The 26959-nt window shown below is 43.6% G+C and overlaps 1 protein-coding gene across 2 annotated transcripts in view; it reads left to right on the forward strand.

Annotated features, from left to right (window-relative positions):
• The window catches only part of TMEFF1 (transmembrane protein with EGF like and two follistatin like domains 1), a 226991-nt gene that overhangs the window by 167395 nt on the left and 32637 nt on the right, over positions 1–26959 (forward strand). For both annotated transcript variants that reach the window (XM_075125495.1, XM_048839447.2), the window contains one exon: positions 8427–8523. In XM_075125495.1, the coding sequence (XP_074981596.1) occupies positions 8427–8523 (97 nt within the window). The remainder of the gene's footprint in view (positions 1–8426; positions 8524–26959) is intronic.

A 26959-nucleotide genomic window follows, 5' to 3' on the forward strand; every position in this document is an offset into this window, starting at 1 on the left:
TGACCCAGGGCCAGAAGATTTCCCTAGTAGGCAGATGGACGCATGCAGCCAACAGAGAAACTTCCACCACAGAAGGTGAGCCAGAGGCTGGCTCCAGCCATGACGGTGGCGAGCCGTTGGAAGAAGCAGAAGCCAGACCCTGGGAGCTTGGGCAGGTTAGTCCTGGGAGAGAGACTTTTGGGAGGGACCAGGCAGAGGACCCCAGATATGATAACGCCAGGAAAGAGGTGGCCAAGATTGATGGGATACCCATGGATGGGAAGGTCTGGGGTCCCCGGACCTTCCCCTATAGTGAAAAAAGATCTCCTGTACCGCATGGTGCAAATGTAGGAGCAAGAGATACAACAACTTCTGGTGCCACGAAAACATCAAAAAGCCATATTGAGTCTCGCCCACAGTCACCTGTTTGGAGGACACCTAGGGGTAGAGAAAACCCAGGCATGGATCCTGCGGAGGTTCTTCTGGCCAGGAGTACATGAAGATGTCCGGCGATACTGCACCTCTTGTCCAGAGTGTCAGTTACATAGCCCTCACCCATACTTGCAGGCTCCTTTGATACCTCTTCCAATAATAGAGGTTCCTTTCGAACGGATAGCCATGGATCTGGTAGGGCCCCTAGAGAAGACAGCTTGGGACCACCAACATGTGCTTGTTGTACTGGACTATGCAACCTGGTACCTGGAAGCTGTTCCCCTGCGCAACGCAGCTTCCAATACAATAGCTAAGGAGCTAGTATAGATCTTTGCCCGGGTTGGGCTACCCAAGGAGATATTGACTGATCAAGGGACACCTTTCATGTCCAAGTTGATGAAAGATCTCTGTTCATTGCTCCATGGACAAGCCCTACGGACCTCTGTATACCACCCGCAAACAGATGGCCTTGTGGAAAGATTCAATAGGACCCCCAAGGCCATGATCAGGAAAGTGGTGAGCCGGGATGGGAAAGACTGGGATACCCTATTGCCTTACCTCATGTTTGCCATCCGGGAGGTTCTGCAAGCCTCCACGGGTTTCTCTCCATTCGAACTACTATATGGGCACCACCCTCGGGGCATATTGGATATAGCCAGAGAAGCCTGGGAAGAGGAGCCAAATCCTGGAAGGAACATAGTTGAGCATGTACTGCAGATGAGAGATCGGATAGTCCGAGTTACGCCCATTGTACGGGAAGACTTGGAGAGAGCACAGGAGACCCAATGAACCCACTTGGAGAAAGTTGAGGCAGTACTGTGCACCTCAAGGCGGGCTGGCCTCACTGCTAATGTGCCATAGGGCTAGCCATAGCTAATGCTAAATGCACCATAGGGCTAGCAGAGGCTAGGTACCTGGGATATATTGTGGGAAGGGGTATAGTGAAGCCCCAAATGAATAAGCTAGAGGCAATTCAAAACTGGCCCTGGCCGACCGAAAGAAGCAGGTCCATGCATTCCTAGGCGTGGTAGGCTACTACCGACGTTTTATTCCCCACTTCGCCACTCGGGCAAGTCCCCTAACGGACCTGGTGAAGGCCTGAGGTCCAGACATGGTAAAGTGGACTGACGCAGCAAAGGGGGCATTTACAGACCTTTGGACGGCCCTCTGTAATGACCCCGGACTTTAACAGGGAGTTTATTTTACAAACAGACGCTTCCGAGGTGGGGGTGGGGGCAGTTCTGTCACAAGTGGTGGGAGAAGAGGAACAGCTGATCCTCTACCTAAGCAGAAAGCTTCTCCCAAGAGAACAAAAATACACAGTAGTCGAGAGAGAATGCCTTGCTGTCAAATGGGCTATGGAGACACTGTGTTATTACCTCTTAGGCCGGCGATTTACTCTTGTGATGGACCATGCACCCCTCCAGTGGATGCAGCAAAATAAGGAAAAGAATGCAAGGGTCACCAGGTGGTTCTTATCCCTCCAACCATTCCAGTTCCGCATACGGCACAGGGCTGGATGCCACCATGGCAACGCTGATGGTCTGTCATGAGCATACTGCCTGGCAGCCCAAGTTGCCCAACTCTATGGTGTTGAGCAGAGGGGGGGGATATGTGACGGGGCAAGGCCAAATGGCTATAGAAAAGTAGTGGGAAATAGATATATTAGCTCCAGGCTAAACAAATCCCTGGTACCAGGATAAGTGAAATGGCAGCTGCTCCAGGTCAATTAAGACACTTGGGGCCAATTAAGAACTTTCCAGAAGGTAGGGAGAATGCTAGGTTGATTGGGACACCTGAGGCCAATCAGGAACTGGCTGAAACTAGTTAAAAGCCTCCCAGTTAGTCAGGTGGATGTGCATGTCAGGAGCTGTGGGAGGAAGTTGTGCTGTTGGAGAGACTGAGTAGTACACACCATATCAGGCACAAGGAAGTCTTAGAACTTTTAGTAAGTAATCTAGCTAGGTATGTGTTAGATTATGATTTCTTTAAATGGCTGAGAAAAGAATTGTGCTGAATAGAATAACTATTTCTGTCTGTGTATCTTTTTTGTAACTTAAGGTTTTGCCTAGAGGGGTTCTCTATGTTTTTGAATCTAATTACCCTGTAAGATATCTACCATCCTGATTTTACAGGGGGGATTTCTTTATTTCTATTTACTTCTATTTTTTATTAAAAGTCTTCTTGTAAAAAACTGAATGCTTTTTCATTGTTCTCAGATCCAAGGGTTTGGGTCTGTGGTCACCTATGCAAATTGGTGAGGCTTTTTATCCAACATTTCCCAGGAAAGGGGGGGTGCAAGTGTTGGGAGGATTGTTCATTGTTCTTAAGATCCAAGGGTCTGGGTCTGTAGTCACCTAGGCAAATTGGTGAGGCTTTTTACCAAACCTTGTCCAGGAAGTGGGGTGCAGGGTTTTGGGAAGTATTTTGGGGGGAAAGACGCGTCCAAACAGCTCTTCCCCAGTAACCAGTATTAGTTTGGTGGTGGTAGCGGCCAGTCCAAGGACAATGGGTGGAATATTTTGTACCTTGGGGAAGTTTTGACCTAAGCTGGTAAAGATAAGCTTAGGAGGTTTTTCATGCAGGTCCCCACATCTGTACCCTAGAGTTCAGAGTGGGGGAGGAACCTTGACATGGTAAGGGTGAAGTGGAGCTTGAGAAAGTGAGGGTTGCTGTGGGGGAAGTAGCCCAGGGAATTGTACGTCATGTTTCTAAAAGGTCAGCTACCATTGCTGATACTATTGCCGGAGTAGAGGAATGGCCCGGCCTCCCCCACACCTTTGCCCCCTGATTAATCACTGAGAATGGGAGACAACAGAGACTGTGCAAGGAAGGATAACTTCCTCACCTCCCTCACTGGCTTATGATGAAAATGGCTCAGTAGACTGTGACCCTTGTCTTTAGAGAGAGAAGGGTATGTGGAGGGTCACAGTGAGCCTCTGAGGCTAGCGAAATCCACCAGGAAATGCGGGACCCACAGAGGCAAGGACAGAGCTTTGTCACAATATATATATCGATTAAGGTGGGCTATTATCAGCAGGAGAAAAAAAACTTTTGTAGTGATAATCAGGATGGCCCATTTCAAACAGTTGACAAGAATTTTCCCCCTACTGTTACTCACACCTTCTTGTCAACTGTTTGAAATGGGCCATCCTGATTATCACTACAAAAGTTTTTTTTATCCTGCTGATAATAGCCCACCTTAATCGATTAGTCTCATCAGAGTTGGTATGGCAACCCCCATTTTTTCATGTTCTCTGTATGTGTATATATATATATCTCTCTTCCTACTGTATTTTCCACTGCAAGCATCTGATAAAGTGGGCATTGGTCCATGGAAGCTTATGCTCAAATAAATTTGTTAGTCTCTAAGGTGCCACAAGTACACTCCTCATTCTTTTAGCTGTTTTGCTTAGCAAAGAGAAGGTTATAAGGTGATTTGATTACAGTCTATATGTTCCTACATTAGGAATAAATATTTAATAATGGTCTCTTCAGTCTAGCAAAGATATAACATGATCCAAAGGCTGGAAATTGAAAGTAGACCAATTCAGACTAGACATAAAGTGTAAGTTTTTAACACTGAGGTAATTAACCGTTAGAACAAATTATCAAGGGTCATGGTGGATTCTCCATCACTGACCATTTTTAAATCAAGACAGGATGTTTTTCTAAAAGATCTGCTCTAGGAATTATTTTGGGGAAAATTCTATGGCCTGGAAGTCCTAGTCTACAGGAGGTCAGACCAGATTGTTGCAGTTGGTCCCTCTGGCCTTGAAATCTATGATAGAAGAATGTTGATAAATTGGAGAGGGTTCAGAGAAGAGCCATGGGAATAATTAAAAGATTGGAAAACATGCCTTATGGTGCAAGACTCAAGGAGCTCAATCTATTTAGCTTAACAAAGAAAAGCTTAAGGGGTGACTTGATCACAGTTTATAAATACATATGTGGGGAATAGAAATTTGATAATAGAGGACTCTTAATCTAGCAGACAAAGGCATAATAAGATTATGGCTGGAATTTGAAGATAGACAAATTCAGACTAGAAATGAGATTTGAATTTACAATAATTAGGATAATTAACCATGGAACAATTGACCCAGGGTTTGATAGATTCTCCATCTGTGGAAACTTTAAAATCAAGATTGGATGTTTTTCCAAAAGGTGTACTCTAGTTCAAACAGGAATTGATTCAGGGAAGTCCTATGGCCTGTGCTATACAGCAGTGGTTCTCCAAGCCAGTCTGCCGCTTGTTCAGGAAAAGCCCCTGGCGGGCCGGACTGGTTTGTTTACCTGTCGCGTCTGCAGATTTGGCCAATCGCGGCTCCCACTGACCGTGGTTCGCTGCGCCGGGCCAATGGGGGCTGCAGGAAGCGGCGCAGGCCAAGGGACATGCTGGCTGCCCTTCCCGCAGCCCCCACTGGCCTGGAGCAGCGAACCGCAGCCAGTGGGAGCCGCGATCGGCCAAACCTGCAGACACGGCAGGTAAACAAACCGGTCCAGCCTGCCAGGGGCTTTCCCTGAACAAGCGGCAGACCGGCTTAGAGAACCACTGCTATACAGGAGGTCAGACTAGATTATGACAGTGGTCCCTTCTGTCTTTATAATCTATGAATCTATCACTCTGAATTTATATCAACTATAAATTATTGCATCCAGCTCTCCTCATGCTTTTTCAGCTGTGCTGGCAACTGAGTAAGAAATGGAGCCAAGACTTTACTCATCTCTTTGTCTATCTAATCCCAGTTTATCTGCTCCAGGTGCATCTAGACCTAAGGTCCAAGAATCCATGTATAGGTACAAGGGGGCTTCTTCCTCTTCCATACTCCCAGGCATGCTGCATTTAAGGGATACCAACAACTTAGAATTTACATTTCTGGCATAATTTGTTTAACTGGCTATTGTTACAAATAGCACATGACCACTATAAGAGAAGGAGATGAGAGAAAATACTTTTCTCTGTTACTAACTTTATCTTTGACAACATTTTTTATTTTGTATAGTCAATTTCACTGTTTCAGTATAGTCAGTTTCCCCTGTTTGAGTCTTTTAAAAGTCAACAAAACAGAGAAAAACACTTTAAAAGTAGGATAATGTGGTTGTAAAAACCACTAAAATTGGCAGTGTGACTCAGGGACAGGTTAGTATCTGAAATTATTTTAAACAATTTTTTTTAATCACTGTATTGTGATGTTAGAGTGTTCCTTTAATGGTATTATTGAGATTGAAAATTTAGCTGCAGAACTCCAAATGTAAAAAAAAAAAAAAATACTGTAGGAAATTAAATTAACCACATTATTTTAAACTATTTCTCTGCAATATTATTTTTATTCCAGTATGGAAAAAATTGTGTTCTTAAAAGGATAAAGACAGATTTAATTCTTTAAGGTGCACTCATCATACATATAAATGTATTATAAAATATAACTAGACACAGCTTTGGTTGTGTTTGATAATTTTATATTTATATTGCCCATCTAACATTAAAATGTGTTTCATTTTTAATGTGTGTGTTTGGCTCAAGTAGATTTTATATTTAGCTTTAACTTGGCCACTAATAAAGGCAAGAAAGCTGTGACAATAGTTTAGAAAAAATGTGAGCTTTGAAATATGAAACATGTTTTCATATTATGCTTTCCTGGGGAGTTTTTAATTTAGAATCAATTAACAGAAATATAAGTCATTATGGTGTATAAGGATCCTGTAGTGTGTAGAGATTCACGGTGATCTGACATGCAATGTTTGACATGTAATAATGCCTTTAAAATACACCATGTCCTTCTAACAATGCAGTACTTTTGGCCCAGTGAAATTTTTGTACCTCTGAAGATCTTAATATTCTTATGGTTACATTGTTCTGCACTTTGAATTTGAAAACTATATTTTTCTTGATCAGCTTGATATTTTTTATGAACTCATGGAGAGAAAAAAAGAGAACACCATTCACTATGATATTCCACCAAATGTGTCATAACAGTTATAAATTGTTATAAACAGCTCAGGATTAAACAAAGACTGTGAATGGCTAGCCAACTACAAAAGCAGTTTCTCCTCCCTTGGTGTTCACACCTCAACTGCTAGAAGAGGGCCTCATCCTCCCTGATTGAACTAACCTCGTTATCCCTAACCTGATGCTTGCTTGCTTGTATTTATACCTGCCTCTGGAAATTTCCACTACATGCATCCGACAAAGTGGATATTCACCTACAAAAGCTTATGCTCCAATACGTCTGTTAGTCTATAAGGTGCCACAGGACTCTTTACCGCTTTTACTGATCCAGACTAACACGGCTACCCCTCTGATACTTGACAGTTCTAAATTAGGCATCTATCAAATTCTAGATATCCTACATCAGAACATTGTGGATCTACATTTTCCTCCCATGTGACTGATGAGCTGTGATGTCAGTGTGAACCACAAGAATAATGCTGTTGCCTGTAGGACCAATATTTTTGAACCTTGGAGATGTGTTCTATCTTCTACAGGAAGTTCCATTTCTATCAGTATCTTATCAAGATAATGCTCTGGGTCTTCTGTATGTCCTAAACCACTGATGATGATAAGCATGAAAAGGAATAGGCTGGAACTATGAGAAATTAGTATAATCTAGTACAAAGTAAAAGAAAATCTATCCTCAGGGACGTAGAGGAAAAAATCATTATATGTAACAAGTAGTTATATGGAACTATGTCTATAATTACAGAACTTCAATTAAAATTTTTTCCTTTCTTTCTGCTTGGCTATGTATACATTCTTTACATGAACATCATTAAATTACCAGTCAAATGGTATTAAAAGGTGCATGTTTTATATGGTGTTAGTGTCAAATAAAGTTTCCTTAAAATGAGCTAGTATGTATATTAGTGTTGGATTTAGAGAACTGAGGAAAATCAATAGCAAATCACTCTGTACAACAATAAAGGAGTAGTAAATAGCAAATGAAGCAATGTTTTTTGTTTGTTTGGGTTTTTTTGTTTTTGTGTGCTATCTTGTAATTGTTATCACTCTATCAAACTTTAGTTGTTGCCCAATTTTGGAAGAAGTAATACTAGTGAAGCTAATGACTGTGGTATAAATATATGACAACGCTATGCCTACAAGCTGCTTTCCTGTTGAAAGGCAAGCTGTCATAAATATAAAGGGAAGGGTTACCACCTTTCTGTATACAGTGCTATAAAATCCCTCCGGCCAGAGGCAAAGTCCTTTTACCTGCAAAGGGTTAAGAAGCTCAGGTAACCTGGCTGGCACCTGACCCAAAATGACCAATGAGGGGACAAGATACTTTCAGATCTGGAGGGGGGGAAAAGGCTTTTGTCTGTCTGTGTAATACCTTTGCTGGGAACAGATCAAGGATGCAAGCCCTCCAACTCCTGTAAAGTTCGTAAGTAATCTAGCTAGAAAATGCATTAGGTTTTCTTTGTTTTGGCTTGTGAAATTCGCTGTCCTGGAGGAAATGTGTATTCCTGTTTGTGTGTCTTTTTGTAACTTAAGGTTTTGCCTAGAGGGATTCTCTATGTTTTGAATCTGACTGCCTGTAAGATTATCTTCCATTCTGATCTTAGAGTTGTTCTCTTATCTTTTTTGTTCTTCTAATAAAGTTCTGTTTTTTTAAGAATCTGACTAGGTTTTTTGGGCCTTAAAAATCCAAGGCTGGTCTGTGCTCATCTTGTTTATTCTCAACCCTCCCCAGGAAAGGGGGTGTAAGGGCTTGGGGGGATATTTTGGGGAAATAGGAACTCCAAGTGGTCCTTAGCTAAGTGTTGGTTTGTTAAAGCACTTGGTGGTGGCAGCGTTTTACCTAATCTAAGGGCAAAGACTTTGTGCCTTGGGGAAGTTTTAACCTAAGCTGGTAAAATAAGCTTAGGGGGTCTTGCATGTGGGTCCCCACATTTGTACCCTAAAGTTCAGAGTGGGGGAAGGAACCCTGACACAAGCTAATTTGCGTAGACAGAGTCATAGCATAATGTAAAAGAAGTCATATTTTCTGATGACACTGCCTTGTTTTATTTAGAGTATGAAGGATCTGGAACAGAAGTTCACAGAAAACACTCCAAATGTGGGGCTTGCAAGTACAGGGCTGAGTGTGATGAAGATGCAGAAAATGTTGGGTAAGTAATAAGTTTCCTTCCAAAAAAGAAAAGAAAAAGATAAAATCATGATAATATTCCTGACAGTAATCTTCACTTTTAATATGTGAAATCCTGCAGCTATTTGGTAGAATTGCATGTGAATATATGTAAACAAGGAGCTACATGTAAGGATTTATTTTCTGCTTTACTTTAAAGCCTTCACAAATGGTTTATACTTCATTGGCACAAATATCGCATTTCAGCTTGATTTCTGATTAAGGACATTATAAATACATTATTAAAATATGAATAAATAAAGGAGTCTATCAATATCATTACAATAAATAGCTTTAATGAGTTTTTTTTTAATTCAGGTAAGAAGGAATAAGGAATCTTTAAAAAAAAAAAGAAATCAGAAAAATGTTAGTCCACTTCTCAGTTCAGATTTATTATCTACTGTAGCCCATAAAATGGTATAGGCATTTGTCAAGGCTGTCATTTCTGTCAAAATAAACTTCAGATCAAAATATTGAACGGAACTGGGGATCTGATTCAGTAATTTTTTTCTAGGTCATTGTGACATTTGACCTCTGAAACACATCTTTGGGAAACCCCTCTTATGAAAAGAAAAATATCTGTCAGTTGTCAAAGATAAGGACCACTCAAGGAATAGTTTTTAGAGAATTTTAAAGAAAATCCATAGTGCACAAGCAAATGTGCAAATTAGATTACATTGAGGCCCTGATTACACTACATCATATTTATATTGCATCTGACAATATATTTAGGCTGTTAGCACTGTCCTCTAAGACAGTGGTTCTCAAAGCCGGTCTGCTGCTTTTTCAGACCTGTTTGTTTACCTGCTGTGTCCGCAGGTTCGGCTGATCGCGGCTCCCACTGGCCACGGTTTGCCGCTCCAAGCCAATGGGGGCTGCGGGAAGGGCGGCCAGCATGTCCCTTGGCCCGCGCCGCTTCCCGCAGCCCCATTGGCCTGGAGCGGCGATTGGCCGAACCTGCGGATGCAGCAGGTAAACAAACCAGTCCGGCCCGCCAGGGGCTTTCCCTGAACAAACGGCAGACCAGCTTTGAGAACCACTGCTCTAAGGTACCAAACTATGTGTTGTCATGTAAGAGACAGCTCCTCAGAGTGGCCCTATAGGCTTTAGTCCTTTAGGCTTTGGGAAGAAAGAAGTTAAAAGGTTTTGCATTCCAGATTAGCAAGTAGTCATACATTAGCATTGCTGAAGGAGGTTATCTTTAGTGTCTGCTGTATGGTGAATACTGGCTTTATGGTTGCTGAGGCTCTGGGTAAGGTGTTGTGGGAAATATCATACCATTGCCTTCCAGGCCTCGCTCTGGTTGTACAGGTTAGTGATATTTGTGATGTTGTTGTAGCCATGTTGGTCCCAGGATATGAGAAAGACCAGATGGGTGAGGTAATGTCTTTTATTGGACCCACCTCTGTTGGTGAGAGAGAAAGATGAGCTTTCGAGCTGACACACACAGAGCTCTGCTCCAGACTTGAAGAAGTTGGTCCAAAAAAAGATACTATTTCACCCATCTTGTCTCTCAGGTTAGTGACAGGCACACACACAATCTGCCAAGTCCTCTGAGCATTCCCCTGTAGTGTCCAGCCTCTGTTCCACTGAACACTCTCAAGATTCTTAGATCCCCTTTTCCCTAAGGAATAATATACCTCAGCTCACCAGTTTTAAGTCAGGGTCACCACTCCACTCAACACACAGCACTTAGATATATTTATACTATAAACAAAAATAAGTATATTGTCAAGGAATAGAGATTCAAATGATGGGAAGTAAGAATATTGGAAACAAATAGTTACGTATAAAACAAAATCATAACATCCTTTCTAGAGCCTAAACTTATCTCACAGGATGTTCCCTTTTTCCTACAGAATAGCCTACCCAAAGTCTCTGCACCTCCAGATAGACCAGACCAAACCTTTGATCTGCACCTGAAAATAGGGTCCCACCCTCTGTGCTGTTTACTTCTTCCTGTTGATTTTCCTCTGAAATCTTCACAATCTCTGAAGTAGCTTTTGACTCAGTATGCTAACAGGTTGCTATGATAACACACACAATGGGCAACCACGGAGATAAGTGTTTCCCAGCTCCTGTCTGGAGAAGCTTGTCTCAAGGCATGACTTTTGTTAACTGCAGACCTCAAGAACATGATTTTTAGTATCTATACCTAGCTCCTCACTTATTTTCCATACATACCTCTTGCAATGATTATGATGACCAGCGTAATGTAGACTGACATTAGAAACCTTACATGACATTCTTTTGGTGAACCCAGGTGGTTCCTGTCACCCTGTGTGCTCAGCCAGTTGGCATCAAGAGGTTTCTGGGTCACAGATACGTACACACAAGGGGAAGGATTAAGATTGCCTGTGCAACCCTTAATCCTAGTGCTTCCTAACTTTTGAGTACATGACTTTTTTCAACATAAATAACTTCATTTTAAAACAAAGGGATTTTGTTTATGTAGTTATCAATGCTCTATCTATCTATCTATCTAAAGAGATAAAAACAAATGCTGTTGTGTGCAACTGAGTTATGCCCCAAGATTAATCTTCGATCTTTTTAAACTTTCATTCTCCTTAAAGAAACTGAATTGTGAGTCTTGAAATCGCTCTTAACTCAGCTTTTTAACTAACATTAGAGTTTATAACATTCCAGTGGTCTCTGATCAGAACTATAACACATTTTTATTATGCAAGAACATGCAGAGCTTGAAGAACTCAGGCTTTACGTTGGGTTTTGTATTTTTTTTCTCATTTTGTTTGATGCTCCAGAAATGTTATCTAGTTAGAACACAAGTGGTAGGAGTGCATGGTAAATTAAATGCAAAAATATAAACAACTTTACCACTTTTACAGTGTCTCTGTAGAAATTGTTATTGTTGACTTTAATGTTAAGAGAACTGATTAAGAGAAAAGTGACGTCTGAGCAGATGGTTGTCACAAATGACATGCCACAGTTGGAAAATTTAATGTTCAAATAGATGCAAATTAGTATACTGTGTAATATTCCTGTATGATAATGTAGAAAGAAATTATGTTGAGGAAACATCTTAGAAATCTAATTCATCATTGTTTTTCATTTCATACATTGGTGATAATTATAATATATATTTTTAGAAGTAAACAGACTTTTATGTAAAGGCTTTTAAATACTATATAATAAGCATTAACACATGCACAAACAATCTCAAGTTTGTATGCACAAACAGAATATGGTTACAATACAGTATATTTTTATATAAGAGAGATAATGTGGCTGATGAAATGTCTTCTATTGGACCAACTTTTGTTGGTGGAAGCTTTCAAGCATCACAGAGCTCTTCCTCAGGCCTGGAGAAGATAACCAGAGTGTCTAATCTAAATACACGATGGGACACATTGTTAAGCATAAGGTGTTCCATGTTGTAGGAGACCACTTACAATGAAGTGAGTGATTAACAACTCTGCAATCGTGGGACAATCAAGGGTTAGCTTGCAGCAGGGTGTGTTAGAAATTGTTGTAATGGGCCATAAAACCAGTGTCTCTGCTAAATCCATGGTTTTTAGTGCCCATTATACAAGAATCTCATACTACTCCAAACCTGCAGAAAACCGGACAAATTCAACAGGAATGGGTTTCATGCAGCAGCCCACAACTCTGTTAAATGAATCCCAAAACATGTATATGGGAATGAGAGTGAAGCCGCCGTCCCACCCTACTTTTTAACTAGCGGGTAGTTATTTGCATCCAGTGTGGTAAGATTATCCAGTTTAACCAAGAGGGGGAGATGGGACTCAGCTTTACCCCAGTAGCCTTCAACTGGGGACTCAGCCTGTGCTGAGATCCTTTAAACCCTCTTCTTGTATGGAGGATGAGGGTACTCAGGAAGGTGACTGAGGGTTTGTCTACTCTTTAAATGCTACAGCTGCAATTGCGCCTCTGTAGCGCTTCAGTTTAGATCAGAGGTGGGCAAACTATGGCCCTCAGGCCACATCCAGACCGCAGGACCATCCTGCCCAGCCCTTGAGCTCCCGGCTGGGGAGGCTAGCCCGTGGCCCCTTCCCCACTGTCCCCCCTCCCCTGCAGCCTCAGCATGACGCGACGCCAGGACTCCTGCCAGGCAGGGCAGTGGTATGGCTGTGAGCTCCTGCTACTCTGAGCAGCATGGTGGGGGGGGAGGGGTTGGATAAGGGCCTGGGAGTCCTGGGGGGCAGTCAGGGGACAGGGGGCAGTCGGATGGGGGTGGGGTCCCAGGGAATGGTTAGGGGCAGGGGTCCCAGGAAGGGGCAGTCAGGGGACAAGGAGCGGGGGGGTTGGATGGGTCGGTGGTTCTGAGGGGGGCAGTCAGGGGGCGAGAAGTGGGAGGGAGAGGATAGGGGGTGGGGTCCAGGCTGTTTGGGGTGGCACAGCCTTCCCTACCCGGCGCTCCATAAAGTTTCGCAACCCGGATGTGGCCCTCAGGCCAAAAAGTTTGCCCACCCCTGGTTTAGATGCTACCTACACTGACAGAAGGGATTCTCCTGTCAGTGTAGATAATCCACCTCCCTGAGAGGTGGTAGAATTCTTCCATCAGGAGTTAGTCAGTTTAACTACATTGCACAAGGATGGGAATTTTTCAAACCCCTGGAGTGATGAAGCTGGGTCAACCCAACATCTTAGTATAAACCAGGCCTCTGTCTGCGGAAACTTAAGACCACCCTTGTCCCAAACCAATTTCAGTCTGTGTCAGTCCCTCCTGAGTCTGATGTTCAGGTCACCCTTTTAGTCCATTCATTCACACTGGATGCAAGCTGTAACAAAGCTGGTTTTTGTTTGTTTTTGTTTTAAATTTGTTATTCCTCTTCACTACCCTCAAGATATGTCTACGCTATAGTAGCTACAGTGGCACAGCTGTGCTCCTGTAGCACCGTAGCGTAGATCAGGGATGATCAATTATTTTTTGGCTAGGTCCAAATTTCTTGGGCAAGGTATAGTCAAGGTCCAGATTCCAGAGTAAATAATTTAAAAAGTAATAATGATAATGATAATAAGTAAATACAAAGATTTTGTGGTCCATTCAAAAGCCTCTGGCAGTCCAGATTTGGTCCACAGTCCACCTATTAACCACCCCTGGTATAGATGCTTCCTACTCAACAGAAGGTTTTTTTCTATGGATGTAGTTAATTTGCCTCTCCAAGAGGTGGTAGCTAGGTGGATGGAAGAATTCTTCTGTCTACAGTGGGGGTTAGGTTAACCAAACTATGTCACACAGGGAGTGGCATTCTTCACAGTCCTGAGCTATGTAGCTAGATCAATCTAATTTTTAGGTGTAGACTTGGCCTAAGTAACCAGCCAATCCTCTGGGCTTCTGTGAAGGAGGTAAAAAACCCAGTCTGAAATAGGCCAGTCTTGACTGGTGGGGAAAATCCCTTCCCAACCACTAAAAAGGTGATCTGGCTAGGCCCACTATATCCCCAGAGATCCAGCCAGGCACATACAGACCACAAGGGAGGGCTGGGTGGGGGCTGAATGGCCAACCATTCCCAGGAGACCTTGTATCCCTAGAGGGGGATGATGCAGGAGCCAATTGGATCCAGTAACCCATCCTCAAACTGGCTAGTCATGGATTTTCACAGGGTGGCATAGTCCCGTGACTTGTCGCACCTGTGTAGGCATTCCTGGTGCCCATGAGGAGAGTAAACCTGGAGAAGGGAAAAGTCACAGTGCCTTCCTTAGGACCCAAAGAGTTGTCTATCCCCCGCTGGTCTGACCAAACCCCCTTCTGCACTGAATTAAAGGGGCAATGTACGACACATATAAGGGTCAAAATGGTATCATAAAAAGGTGAGAGAGGAGCAGATAGGGACAGTAGACAAGAAGAGATAAGAAAAGCTGATACATGTAAGCACTGGTATAGGAAACTGGCCAAAAGCTCACTGACTCTGGGCAGTAAAAAAGAAGCGTGTTTTGAGTTGAATTTTGAAATGGTTTGGGAATGAAACCTGGTGAGAAGGAGAATCAGATATGCCAATATAGCGTTTGAGGCATTCTTGGAGGTTAGTATGTTCTAAAGCTGTAAAAAAGGCTAAGGCATTTAAAGAGTGTAGGGCAGCAATTGAAACCTCCATAGTTGGTTTTCCTTAGTTATACCATAGGAAAACTACATTGTAACTTTTTCCAGCATGTATTGTACTTTACAGTGTTGTTCTGTTTGCTCATGTAATAGTAAGTAACAGACAATCCTACCAATATGCAATCAACTTGCAATCAAATGTTTCAATATTTATTGAAACATTAAAACCACTGTTGCATAAATCTTAAATAAACATACGTATGTATGTAGCATATGTTTTTAATCTTTATAGTGTAGTGTTTTAATCAACTACTTTTTCGGTGCAAGGAGCATTTAGGACTACATGCTTTTAATATTATTACAAGCAGCAAGAACAGTGAGTCAATTTTTTTATAGCTGAAACAAATGGCACCTGATGCAGATTTGATAAGGAATCTAAAGAACAATAAGATACCTTCATTTTGGTCTGAATATTAAAATTTTACCATTAATGGATATCAGGGATGCCTAATACATTTTTCCATCTCTAAGTTTATTTGTAATCCTCTGAAACCTGATGTAGTAGCATGAAGCACAGAATCATCCTTTTCGCAATATCCACCTGCAACTCTGGCAAGTTAACTGGCAACAGAAACATGAACATATTTGTGAATTCTTTAAGATGTTCTGATGAGAAAGGTGTGGTATCAAGTATGCATACTTTTTCCTGAGGGTTCAGATCTCTCAACAACGTACCAAATGACATCTGCTTTTTTAAGCTTTAATTTTGTTGTCTTGCTGTTTTCTACGTGTCCCTTTTTGACATACCAAAACTCTTATCAAATTGAAGGCAACATAATAAATATGAATATGTTTTAAATTGGGCTGTCAAGCGATTAAAAATTAATCACGATTAATCGCACTGTTAAACAATAATAGAATGCCATTTATATAAATATTATTGGATGTTTTCTACATTTGCAAATATATTGATTTCAATTACAATACAGAATACAAAGTGTACAGTGCTCACTTTTTATTTATTTTTGATTACAAGTATTTGCACTGTAAAAAAACAAAATAAATAGTATTTTTCAGTTACCTAATACAAGTACTGTTGTGCAATCTCTTTATCACAAAAGTTGAACTTAAAAATGTAGAATTATGTACAAAATCCCCTACATTCAAAAATTAAACAATGTAAAATTTTAGAGCTTGCAAGTCCACTCAGTCCTACTTCTTGTTCAGCCAATCCCTCAGACAAACAAGTTTGTTTACAATTTGCATGAGATAATGCTGCCCACTTCTTGTTTACAATGTTGCCTGAAAGTGAGAACAGGCATCCTCATGGCACTGTTGTATCCGGCATTGCAAGATATTTATGTGCCAGATGCGCTAAAGATTGATATGTCCCGTCATGCTTCAACCACCATTCCAGGGGACATGTGTCCATGTTGATGGTTCTACTCGATAACAATCCAAAGCAATGCTGACTGATGTGTTCATTTTCATTATCTGAGTCAGATGCCACCAGCAGAACGTCGATTTTCTTTTTGGTAGTTTGGGTTCTGTAGTTTCCGCATTGGAGTGTTGCTCTTTTAAGACTTCTGAAAGCATGCTGCATACCTCGTCCCTCTCAGATTTTGGAAGGCACTTCAGATTCTTAAACCTTGGGTCGAGGGCTGTGTCTATTTTTAGAAATCTCACATTGGTACCTTCTTTGCATTTTGTCAGATCTGCAGTGAAAGCGTTCTTAAAATGAACAACATGTCCTGGGTCATCATCCGAGACGGCTATAACGTGAAATATATGGCAGAAAGCAGGTAAAACAGAGCAGGGGACATACAATTCTCCCTGAAGGAGTTCAATCACAAATTTAATTAACGCATTATTTTTTTAATGAGCATCATCAGCATGGAAGCATGTCCTCTGGAATGGTGGCTGAAGCATGAAGGGGCATACGAATGTTTAGCAGACCTGGCATGTAAATAACTTCCAATGCCAGCTAGAGAAGTGCCATGCAAATGCCTGTTCTCACTTTCTGGTGACATTGTAAATAAGAAGTGGGCAGCATTATCTCCTGTAAATGTAAACAAACTTGTTTGTCTTAGTGATTGGCTGAACATGTAGGACTGAGTGGACTTGTAGGCTCTGAAGTTTTCCATTGTTTGTTTTTTGCGTGCAGTTATGTAACAAAAAAATTACATTTGTAAATTTCACTTTCATGATAAAGAGATTGCACTACAGGACTTGTATGAGGTGAGCTGAAAAATACTTTTTCTTTAGTTTATCATTTTTACAGTGCAAATATTTGTAATAAAAATAATATACACTTTGATTTCAATTACAACACAGAATACAATACGTATGAAAATGTAGAAAAACATCCAAAATATTTAATACATTTCAATTGGTATTCTATTGTTTAACAGTGCGATGAAAACTGCGATTAATCGTGATTAATTTTTTTAATCACAATTAATGTTTTTGAGTTAATTGCGTGAGTTACCTGTGATTAATCAACACCCTAGTTTTAAAATAAATAAAATGAGGATTTAAGGATTGTACAATTCAGCTGTCCAAGTCAGTTTTGTTTCCCTTTATCTTTCTTGCGCTAGGGACAATGCAATTCAGTACAACCATCTCATATTTTGTAATATTTTTTCAGATGCAAAGTGTCTTCCATCACAGAAATTAGCATATATTAATAGGGAACTAAATGAGCCTCTTCTGCTTTTTACACTCTGTTATGTGGTACATCCCCGCTTTATCATGCCAAAACATTGCTTAGGGCTTGTCTGCAGAGCAAGTTACTGTGCTGCAAGCCAGGGTCTGAATCTACAATGCACCAGCTTGCCACACAGTAACATCCCATGTCGACTCAGCTATAGTGCAGTAAAAATCTGGGACTGTGGCTGGTGGGCTATAGATTCACACCCTGGCTTGCAGTTCAGTTACCTGCTGTGTAGAAAAGTCCTTAGATAACTGTATAAAATGACATGTTACACTCTAGTGACTGGCTAATTAAGGGTTAGAAAGACTTTTTATTAAAAAACCCTTTTTCCAGCCTGTCATAACTTTAGCAAAAATATTTCCAGGATGAAACATTGAGTGAAAGAGATTCTCCCCCAACTCATTTCTCTTTTTTGGCAAAAACTAATTTATCCATTTCTGAGTTAAAAGAATGCAAAACAAGATAATTTTAAGTCTCATGTATTTTTCTTACCGAACGCCAAAAACAGATTAATTGTAAAACTTCAAATATTGCATTTCATTAGTCCTGACAGAGGATTACAGTTTTACCTATTCCAGTTTTTTTTTTAATGGATAAGATGTGCAAATGAGGTACTGAGCATGCTCACTCTTATTTTATAAAATGTCAAAGCTCTGTTTTGAAACATGATGTGGATTTTCAAAAGATTGGCAACTGATCCCTAGGAAGAGCTTTCTGGATTAATGTTCAACAAGATTCACTTTTTGAAAAGAAACATTTTTAGTGATATTTAGATCAATATGAATGAGGTTTGACATTAAACATGTTTCTACTTTATTCAGCGACCACAGAAGAAACTTTGTGGCCCTTCTAGGTTATGACAAAGTAAAGTTTAAATAGCTGCTAATAAACATGTTCACCTTATTTTTGGTGAATACAGGTCAGCCGGAATAATCCTCCTTAATTATTCCTCTTTTCTCCTGAACACTTGTTTGTAAAATTGTAAAACGTATAGGAAAACAAATCAAATTAAATAGTGGATCCATGTAAACAAATTATGTAAAATTGAGCTGCCACAGTCCAGGAATAAAAGGGGTTGTATAATAGTTTTTTTTATGGTACTGACCATTAAAAAACTTGATTGGTGGAGAAAGCTATTACTAAGCTACTAAGGGAGAGGCTGTTCTAGATTTGATTTTAACAAATAGGGAGGAACTGGTTGAGAATTGCAGCTTGGTTGAATTGCAGCTTGGTTGAAAGTGGTCCGACGAAGTGGGTATTCACCCACAAAAGCTTATACTCCAGTACATCTGTTAGTCTATAAGGTGCCACAGGACTCTTTGCCACTTTTACAGATCCAGATTAACAGGGCTATCCCTCTGATACTTAGATAAGTTACATTAACTGTTACATTTATTTCTTTAAAAAAACAAAAACAAAAAAAACTCCATGGTTTTGGTCATACCTGGATCCCCAGGCTTCAAGAGATGCGCCTCCTGTAAAGATGCCATGTCCATCTCGGACGGGCATTCACAGTGTGTATGCTGTTTGGAGGAGTCTCATGTATCCCAAAAATGTGTCCACTGCAACAAATTGAAAGCGCGAACCCGCAAGGACAGGGAGCTCAGGCTTAAAAAGCTGCTCCTGGAAAACTCCCTCAGACGTGCGTCTGACCCTGGCCAGCAAACCTCTGTGACAGCCTTCAGAGGCAAAACAAAAGGAAAAAAACATGGCCAGTTTCCTCTCCCCTCAGGAGCCGTTCCTTGAGGAAGAAGTTAAAACCGGCTCTCCTGTTACCAGTAACTGCCGCTCCGCGGCTCAGCACTTTCCACGTGGCAGGCACCTCAGGCACTGACTGTGAGTCGGCTGCCCCACTACATGGTGCCGAGGCTCAGGGCTTCCAGTTGCCTGCCTCTTTCAGCTCTCCCTCGGCCTCCTCTGTCCGTACGGTGCCAAGAGCTGCTACGGTGCCGACAGTACAAGTGGCAGCTGCAGCACCACCCTTGGATCTTGCAGCGCCGCTTTTGCAGCTGCCACTCTTAGCACCGAGCCTCCTGACATCTCTAGCCTCCCTTGCAGGGCCTACCTCAGGGGCTCCTACTCCACGGAGCCAGCTTGCGCCCCCGGGACACCCTTCGGTGCTCCAGCAGACTCTGCTTCCACCAGCTACACTGGCACCAACTCCTGGTCACTCAGCTCCACCGCAGTTTTTACAGCCAGAGGAATTAAGGGTGTCCCATGCTCCTGACTCTCCTCTTCTCAGCACCAGCCTCTCACTGAGACCATTAGCACCCTACCTTCAGTACTCCCCTACCACTTCAAACCCCTCCAATGAAGTGTGGGAGGACGAGGAAGAGGAATATGATGACCAGATGTTTTCCTCTCAATACGCTCCCCAGATTCAGTTACCTTCAACTAGGAGACACATTACAGCACAATCTCCATATCCTCAGGGCTATCTACACCCCTGTATGGCAATCCCTGGATGGCCACACCAGGGTTCATGGACCTACACCACACCACACTCAGGTCTTTCACGGGCTGCCCAGAGGAAAGCTGTCAGACCCTCTCCACTGCCTGCTTACACTGAAACCCAGATAAGAACTGAAGTGGCCACCACCCCTACAAGGGACACTGCCCCGCACACCTCTTCTATAGTGATAACACCACAAGACGCCATGGTACCCCCACCACCTCCCACTACTGATGATGAGCTTCCTCACTTTCTAGAGTTGTTTCAGAGAGTAGCAGAAGAGCTCAAGATTACCCAGGAGGAGGTACCTGAAACATACCACGAGCTTACCGACATCCTGCAAGCTATGACCTCCCCCAAAATAGCCCTACCAATTAATGGGGCCATTATGGAACCTGCTAAAGCTATTTGGCAGACCCCAGCTACAATAACACCCACTAGCAAGAGATTGGACCGTAAATATTTTGTCCTGTCTAAGGGTTCTGAGTTTCTATTTACGCACCCCTCACCTAATTCGCTAGTGGTCGACACGGCCAATCAGAAAAACAAATACCGGCACTTCCACTCCACTCCTTCAGACAAAGATAACACGGGAATGGACTCCTTCAGCCGCAAAGTGTATTCTTCTTCCACTTTTCAATTTAGAGTAGCGAACTATGTGGCGCGCTTAGCAAACTCTGACCACAAAAATTATGCTAAAGTAATGCAATTTATTGTGTCGGAGGATAAACGACAAGATTTTAAAGCCGTGGTGTCCGAGGGCCAATTGATCTCCTGCACAGTTCTTCAAGCTGCCCTTGATGCTGCGGACGCAGTGGCCAGATCCACAGCCATGGCTGTCGTCATGCAGCGGGCCTCATGGCTTGCTTCTTTCTCCTTTCTGAAGGAGATACAGAATACAGTCAAAGATCTCCCTTTCGATGGAGACAAGATCTTCGTCTCTACAACCAATGAGGTCCTTCACTCCATGAAGGACTCCCGTGCCACACTCCGATCCTTAGGCATCCAAATACCTGCCTCAAAGAAGAGACAATGTAGATATCAGCCATACCAACGGCTGCATTACCATACCTTTGCGCAACGTCCACTTTTCGGACAATATGATACGCAACACCACCAACGACATAGGCCCAGGAACCAAAGACATTTGCCCTTCGCAAACAACAGCAACCCACCCTCCTAACCCAAATAAACAAATTTGAAGTCTTGGTCGAGGGTATAGAAAACCTCACATCCCCTCCAGTTCCAACTCCAACCAACCATTTTTTTTGGACACCATTTGTGTCCATTCCTGGCCAATTGGAAAACCATCACTAAGGACAGATGGGTCCTGGAAATTATCAGATTGGGTTATGCCATCCCCTTCCTTGCCTTACCTCCCACCCACCCTCCCACCCCATCCCTAATCAGGGACCCCTTTCACGAACAGTTGCTCTGTCAAGAGGTACAACATCTCATACATCTCGAAGCAATAGAGGAGGTACCCCTTCAACACAGAGGGAAAGGGTTTTACTCCCACTACTTCTTGACAGAAAATAAAAACGGCTGTTGGCGCCCTATCCTCAATCTTCGACGTTTGAACAAGTTAATCAAGAAACAGAAATTCCGGATGGTTACTCTCCCAATGATAATTCCGACGCTGGAACAAGGAGATTGGTTTTCAATCCTTGACCTCCAAGACGTATATTTCCATGTCTCTATCCACCCTGCCCATCAACATTTCCTCTGGTTTGCTGTGGGAGCGCAACATTACCAATATAGAGTCCTCCCATTTGGCCTCTCTACAGCACCACATGTCTTCTCCAAGGTGCTAGCAGTTGTAATAGCACATCTCAGAAAAAAAGGAATCCTCATATTTCCTTACCTGGACGACTGTCTCCTCAAGTCTCCCACTCAGTTAGAAGGGTTTCAGAGTAACAGCCGTGTTAGTCTGTATTCGCAAAAAGAAAAGGAGTACTTGTGGCACCTTAGAGACTAACACATTTATTTGAGCATAAGCTTTCGGATTTGTGCTGGAAATGGCTCAACTTGATTATCATACACATTGTAAGGAGAGTGATCACTTTAGATAAGCTATTACCAGCAGGAGAGTGGGGTGGGGGGAGGTATTTTTTCATGCTTTGTGTGTATAAAAAGATCTTCTACACTTTCCACAGTATGCATCCGATGAAGTGAGCTGTAGCTCACGAAAGTTTATGCTCAAATAAATTGGTTAGTCTCTAAGGTGCCACAAGTACTCCTTTTCTTTTTGCGAATACAGACTAACACGGCTGTTCCTCTGAAACCTGCTTTTATGCTTTTGTTATCCCTAGCATGGCTACATGGAATTTACCTTGAGCGGCTTCATTCCATTCTTTCCGAGGATAGCATTGGACAACTGCTCATCTGCCCAGAAGGTTTTCTTATGTGGGGAAGGAGAGGGCTCACTTGTCACTCCTATTTTTCAGTGTGTATTTGAGCCTGTTAACAGGGCTATGGTATTTTCAGAAAGCTGATGGCACTCAGCTCTGACTAAGGGTATGTCTACACTACGAAATTAGGTCGAATGTATAGAAGTCAGTTTTGTAGAAAGCGTTTTTGTACAGTTGATTGTGTGTGTCCCCACACAAATGCTCTAAGTGCATGTAGTCGGCGGAGTGTGTCCACAGTACCGAGGCAACAGTCAACTTCCGGAGCATTGCACTGTGGGTAGCTATCCCACAGTTCCCACAGTCTCTGCTGCCCATTTGAATTCTGGGTAGAAATCCTAGTGCCTGATGGGGCTAAAACATTGTCACGGGTGGTTCTGGGTACATATCGTCATGCCCCCGTTCCCTCCCTCCCTCTGTGAAAGCAAGGGCACACAATCGTTTTGCGCCTTTTTTCTTGAGTTACCTGTGCAGACACCATACCATGGCAAGCATGGAGCCCGCTCAGCTAACCGTCACCATATGTCTCCTGGGTGCTGGCAGACGCGGTACTGCATTGCTACACAGCAGCAGTTTATTGCCTTTTGGCAGCAGACAGTGCAGTATGACTGGTAGCCATTGTCGGCATAGTCCTGGGTGCTCTTTTAACCAACCTCGATGAGGTCAGGCAATGCCTGGGCAAACATGGGAGTGACTCAGCCAGGTCATTTCCCTTTTAAGTTTCGTCTCATGGCAATTGAGTCCTATCGGTAGTGCACTGTCTTTTAATCAGCAGCCAGCAGAAGACGATGGCCAGTAGTCATACTGCACCGTCTTCTGCTGAGCACCCAGGAGATGACGATGGCTAACGGTCGTACTGCACAGTCTGCTGCTAGCAAGATGTATAAAGATAGATGAAGTGGCTCAAAACAAGAAATAGTCCAGATTCATTTTCTCCACCCTTCCTCCCTCTGTGAAATCAACGGCCTGCTAAATCCAGTTTTGAGTTCTAGCCTTGAGGTTTTGAGTTCTATCCTTGAGGGGGCCATTCAGTTTCTCGCAAAGCCACCCCCTTTGTTGATTTTAATTCCCTGTAAGCCAACCCTGTAAGCCATGTTGTCAGTCACCCCTCCCTCTGTCAGGGAAACAGCAGACAATTGTTTCACACCTTTTTTCTGTGCAGACGCCATACCATGGCAAGCATGGAACCCGCTCAGATCACTTTGGCAATTAGGAGCACATTAAACACCACATGCATTATCCAGCAGTATATGCAGCACCAGAACCTGGCAAAGCGAAACCGGGCGAGTAGGCAACGTCAGCGTGGTGACGAGAGTGATGAGGACATGGACACAGACTTCTCTCAAAGCACGGGTCCTGGCAACGTGGGCATCATGCTGCTAATGGGGCAGGCTCATGCGGTGGAAAGCCGATTCTGGGTCCGGGAAACAAGCACGGACTGGTGGGACCGCATAGTGTTGCAGGTCTGGGACGATTCCTAGTGGCTGCAAAACTTTTGCATGCGTAAGGGCACTTCCATGGAACTTTGTGACTTGCTTTCCCCTGCCCTGAGGCGCAAGAATACCAAGATGAGAGCACAGTTGAGAAGCGAGTGGCAATAGCCCGGTGGAAGCTTGCAATGCCAGACAGCTACCGGTCAGTTGGGAATCAATTTGGAGTGGGCAAATCTACTGTGGGGGCTGCTGTGATGCAAGTAGCCAACGCAATCAAAGATCTGCTGATATCAAGGGTAGTGACCCTGGGAAATGTGCAGGTCATAGCGGATGGCTTTGCTGCAATGGGATTCCCTAACTGTGGTGGGGCCATAGACGGAACCCATATCCCTATCTTGGCACTGGAGCACCAAGCCGGCAAGTACATAAACCGCAAGGGGTACTTTTCGATAGTGCTGCAAGCTCTGGTGGATCACAAGGGACGTTTCACCAACATCAACGTGGGATGGCCGGGAAAGGTACATGACGCTCGCATCTTCAGGAACTCTGGTCTGTTTCAAAAGCTGCAGGAAGGGACTTTATTCCCAGACCAGAAAATAACCGTTGGGGATGTTGAAATGCCTATAGTTATCCTTGGGGACCCAGACTACCCCTTAATGCCATGGCTCATGAAGCCGTACACAGGCAGCCTGGACAGTAGTCAGGAGCTGTTCAACTACAGGCTGAGCAAGTGCAGAATGGTGGTAGAATGTGCATTTGGACGTTTAAAGGCGCGCTGGCGCAGTTTACTGACTCGCTTAGACCTCAGCGAAACCAATATTCCCACTGTTATTACTGCTTGCTGTGCGCTCCACAATTTCTGTGAGAGTAAGGGGGAGGGAGTGGGAGGGTGGCGGGGTGGGAGGTTGAGGCAAATCGCCTGGCTGCTGGTTACGCACAGCCAGACACCAGGGCGGTTAGAAGAGCACGGGAGGGCACGGTGCGTATCAGAGCTTTGAGAAGCTTTGAAAACCAGTTTCATGACTGGCCAGGCTACGTTGTGAAAGTTCTGTTTGTTTCTCCTTGATGAAACCCCCCGCCCCTTGGTTCACTCTACTTCCCTGTAAGCTAACCACCCTCCTCTCCTCCCTTCGATCACCGCTTGCAGAGGCAATAAAGTCATTGTTGCTTCACATTCATGCATTCTTTATTAATTCATCTCACAAATAGGGGGATAACTACCAAGGTAGCCCAGGAGGGGTGGTGGGGGAGGGAAGGACAAGGCCACACAACACTTTAAAAGTTTAAAACTTTAAAGCTTATTGAATGCCAGCTTTCTGTTGCTTGGGCAATCCTCTGGGTAGAGTGGCTGGGTGGCCGGAGGCCCCCCCACCGCATTCTTGGGCGTCTGGGTGAGGAGGCTATGGAACTTGGGGAGGAGGGTGGTTGGTTACGCAGGAGCTGTAGCGGCGGTCTGTGCTCCTGCTGCCTTTCCTGCAGCTCAGCCATACGCTGGAGCATATTAGTTTGATCCTCCAGCAGCCTCAGCATTGAATCTTGCCTCCTCTCATCACGCTGCCGCCACCTTTCAGCTTCAGCCCTGTCTTCAGCCCGCCACTTACTCTCTTCAGCCCGCCACCTCTCCTCCCAGTCATTTTGTGCTTTCCTGCACTCTGACATTGTCTGCCTCCACGCATTCGTCTGTGCTCTGTCAGTGTGAGCTCAGAGAACATTTCATCGCGAGTGCGGTTTTTTTGCCTTCTGATCTTCGCTAGCCTCTGGGGAGGAGAAGATCCTGTGATCCTTGAAACACATGCAGCTGGTGGAGAAAAAAAGGACAGTGGTATTTAAAAAGACACATTTTATAAAACAGTGGGTACACTCTTTCACAGTAAACCTTGCTGTTAACATTACATATATATCACATGTGCTTTCGTTCCAAGGTTGCATTTTGCCTCCCCCCAGCACGTGGCTAACAGCAGGGAACACTTCTGTTCAGCCACAGGCAAACAGCCCAGCAGGAACGGGCACCTCTGAATGTCCCCTTAAGAAACCAGGTGACCATGAATGATATCACTCTCCTGAGGATAACACAGAGAGATAAAGAACGGATGTTTGAACGCCAGCAAACTTACACTGCAATGCTTTGTTCTACAATGATTCCCGAGTATGTGCTACTGGCCTGGAGTGGTAAAGTGTCCTACCATGGTGGATGGAATAAGGCTGCCCTCCCCAGAAACCTTTTGCAAAGGCTTTGGGAGTATATCCAGGAGAGCCACGAATGCCAGGGCAAATGAATCATTAAACATGCTTGCTTTTAAACCATGTATAGTATTTTAAAAGGTACATTCACCAGAGGTCCCTTCTTCACCTGGCAGGTCTGGGAGGCAGCCTTGAGTGGGTTCAGGGGGTACTGGCTCCAGGTCCAGGGTGAGAAACAGTTCCTGGCTGTTGGGAAAACCGGTTTCTCTGCTTGCTTGCTGTGAGCTATCTGCAACCTCATCATCATCATCTTCCTCATCCCCAACACCTGCTTCCGTGTTGCCTCCATCTCCATTGAAGGAGTCAAACAACACGGCTGGGGTAGTGGTGGCTGAACCCCCTAAAATGGTATGCAGCTCATCATAGAAGCGGCATGTTTTGGGTTCTGACCCGGAGCGGCCGTTCGCCTCTCTGGTTTTTGGTAGGCTTGGCTCAGCTCCTTAAGTTTCATGCGGCACTGCTTCAGGTCCCTATTATGGCCTCTGTCCTTCATGCCCTGGAAGATTTTGACAAATGTTTTGGCATTTCGAAAACTGGAACGGAGTTCTGATAGCACGGATTCCTCTCCCCATACAGCGATCAGATCCCGTACCTCCCGTTTGGTCCATGCTGGAGCTCTTTTGCAGTTCTGGGACTCCATCATGGTCACCTCTGCTGATGAGCTCTGCATGGTCACCTGCAGCTTGCCACGCTGGCCAAACAGGAAATTGAAATTCAAACGTTTGCAGGCCTTTTCCTGTCTACCTGGCCAGTGCATCTGAGTTGAGAGTGCTGTCCAGAGCAGTCACAATGGAGCACTCTGGGATAGCTCACGGAGGCCAATACCATCTAATTGTGTCCACAGTACCACAAATTCGACCCAGCAAGGCCGATTTCAGTGCTAATCCCCTTGTCAGGGGTGGAGTAAGGAAATCGATTTTAAGAGCCCTTTAAGTCGAAAAAAAGGGCTTCGTCGTGGGGACGGGTGCAGGGTTAAATCGATTTAATGCTGCTAAATTCGATCTCAACTCCTAGTGTAGACCAGGGCTAACAGTGGGAAAACTCCTGTTGACTTCAGTAGGCCCAGGATTTCACCCAGAGTTTTTAATTTGTCTGACCCAGTTGTAAAAAACAATAACACTATTGGGGAAAAAAATTAAATTGTCACCTT

The sequence above is a fragment of the Caretta caretta genome, chromosome 2 (genome assembly GCF_965140235.1).
Source record: "Caretta caretta isolate rCarCar2 chromosome 2, rCarCar1.hap1, whole genome shotgun sequence".
In the NCBI taxonomy this organism is placed as follows: Eukaryota; Metazoa; Chordata; order Testudines; family Cheloniidae; genus Caretta; species Caretta caretta.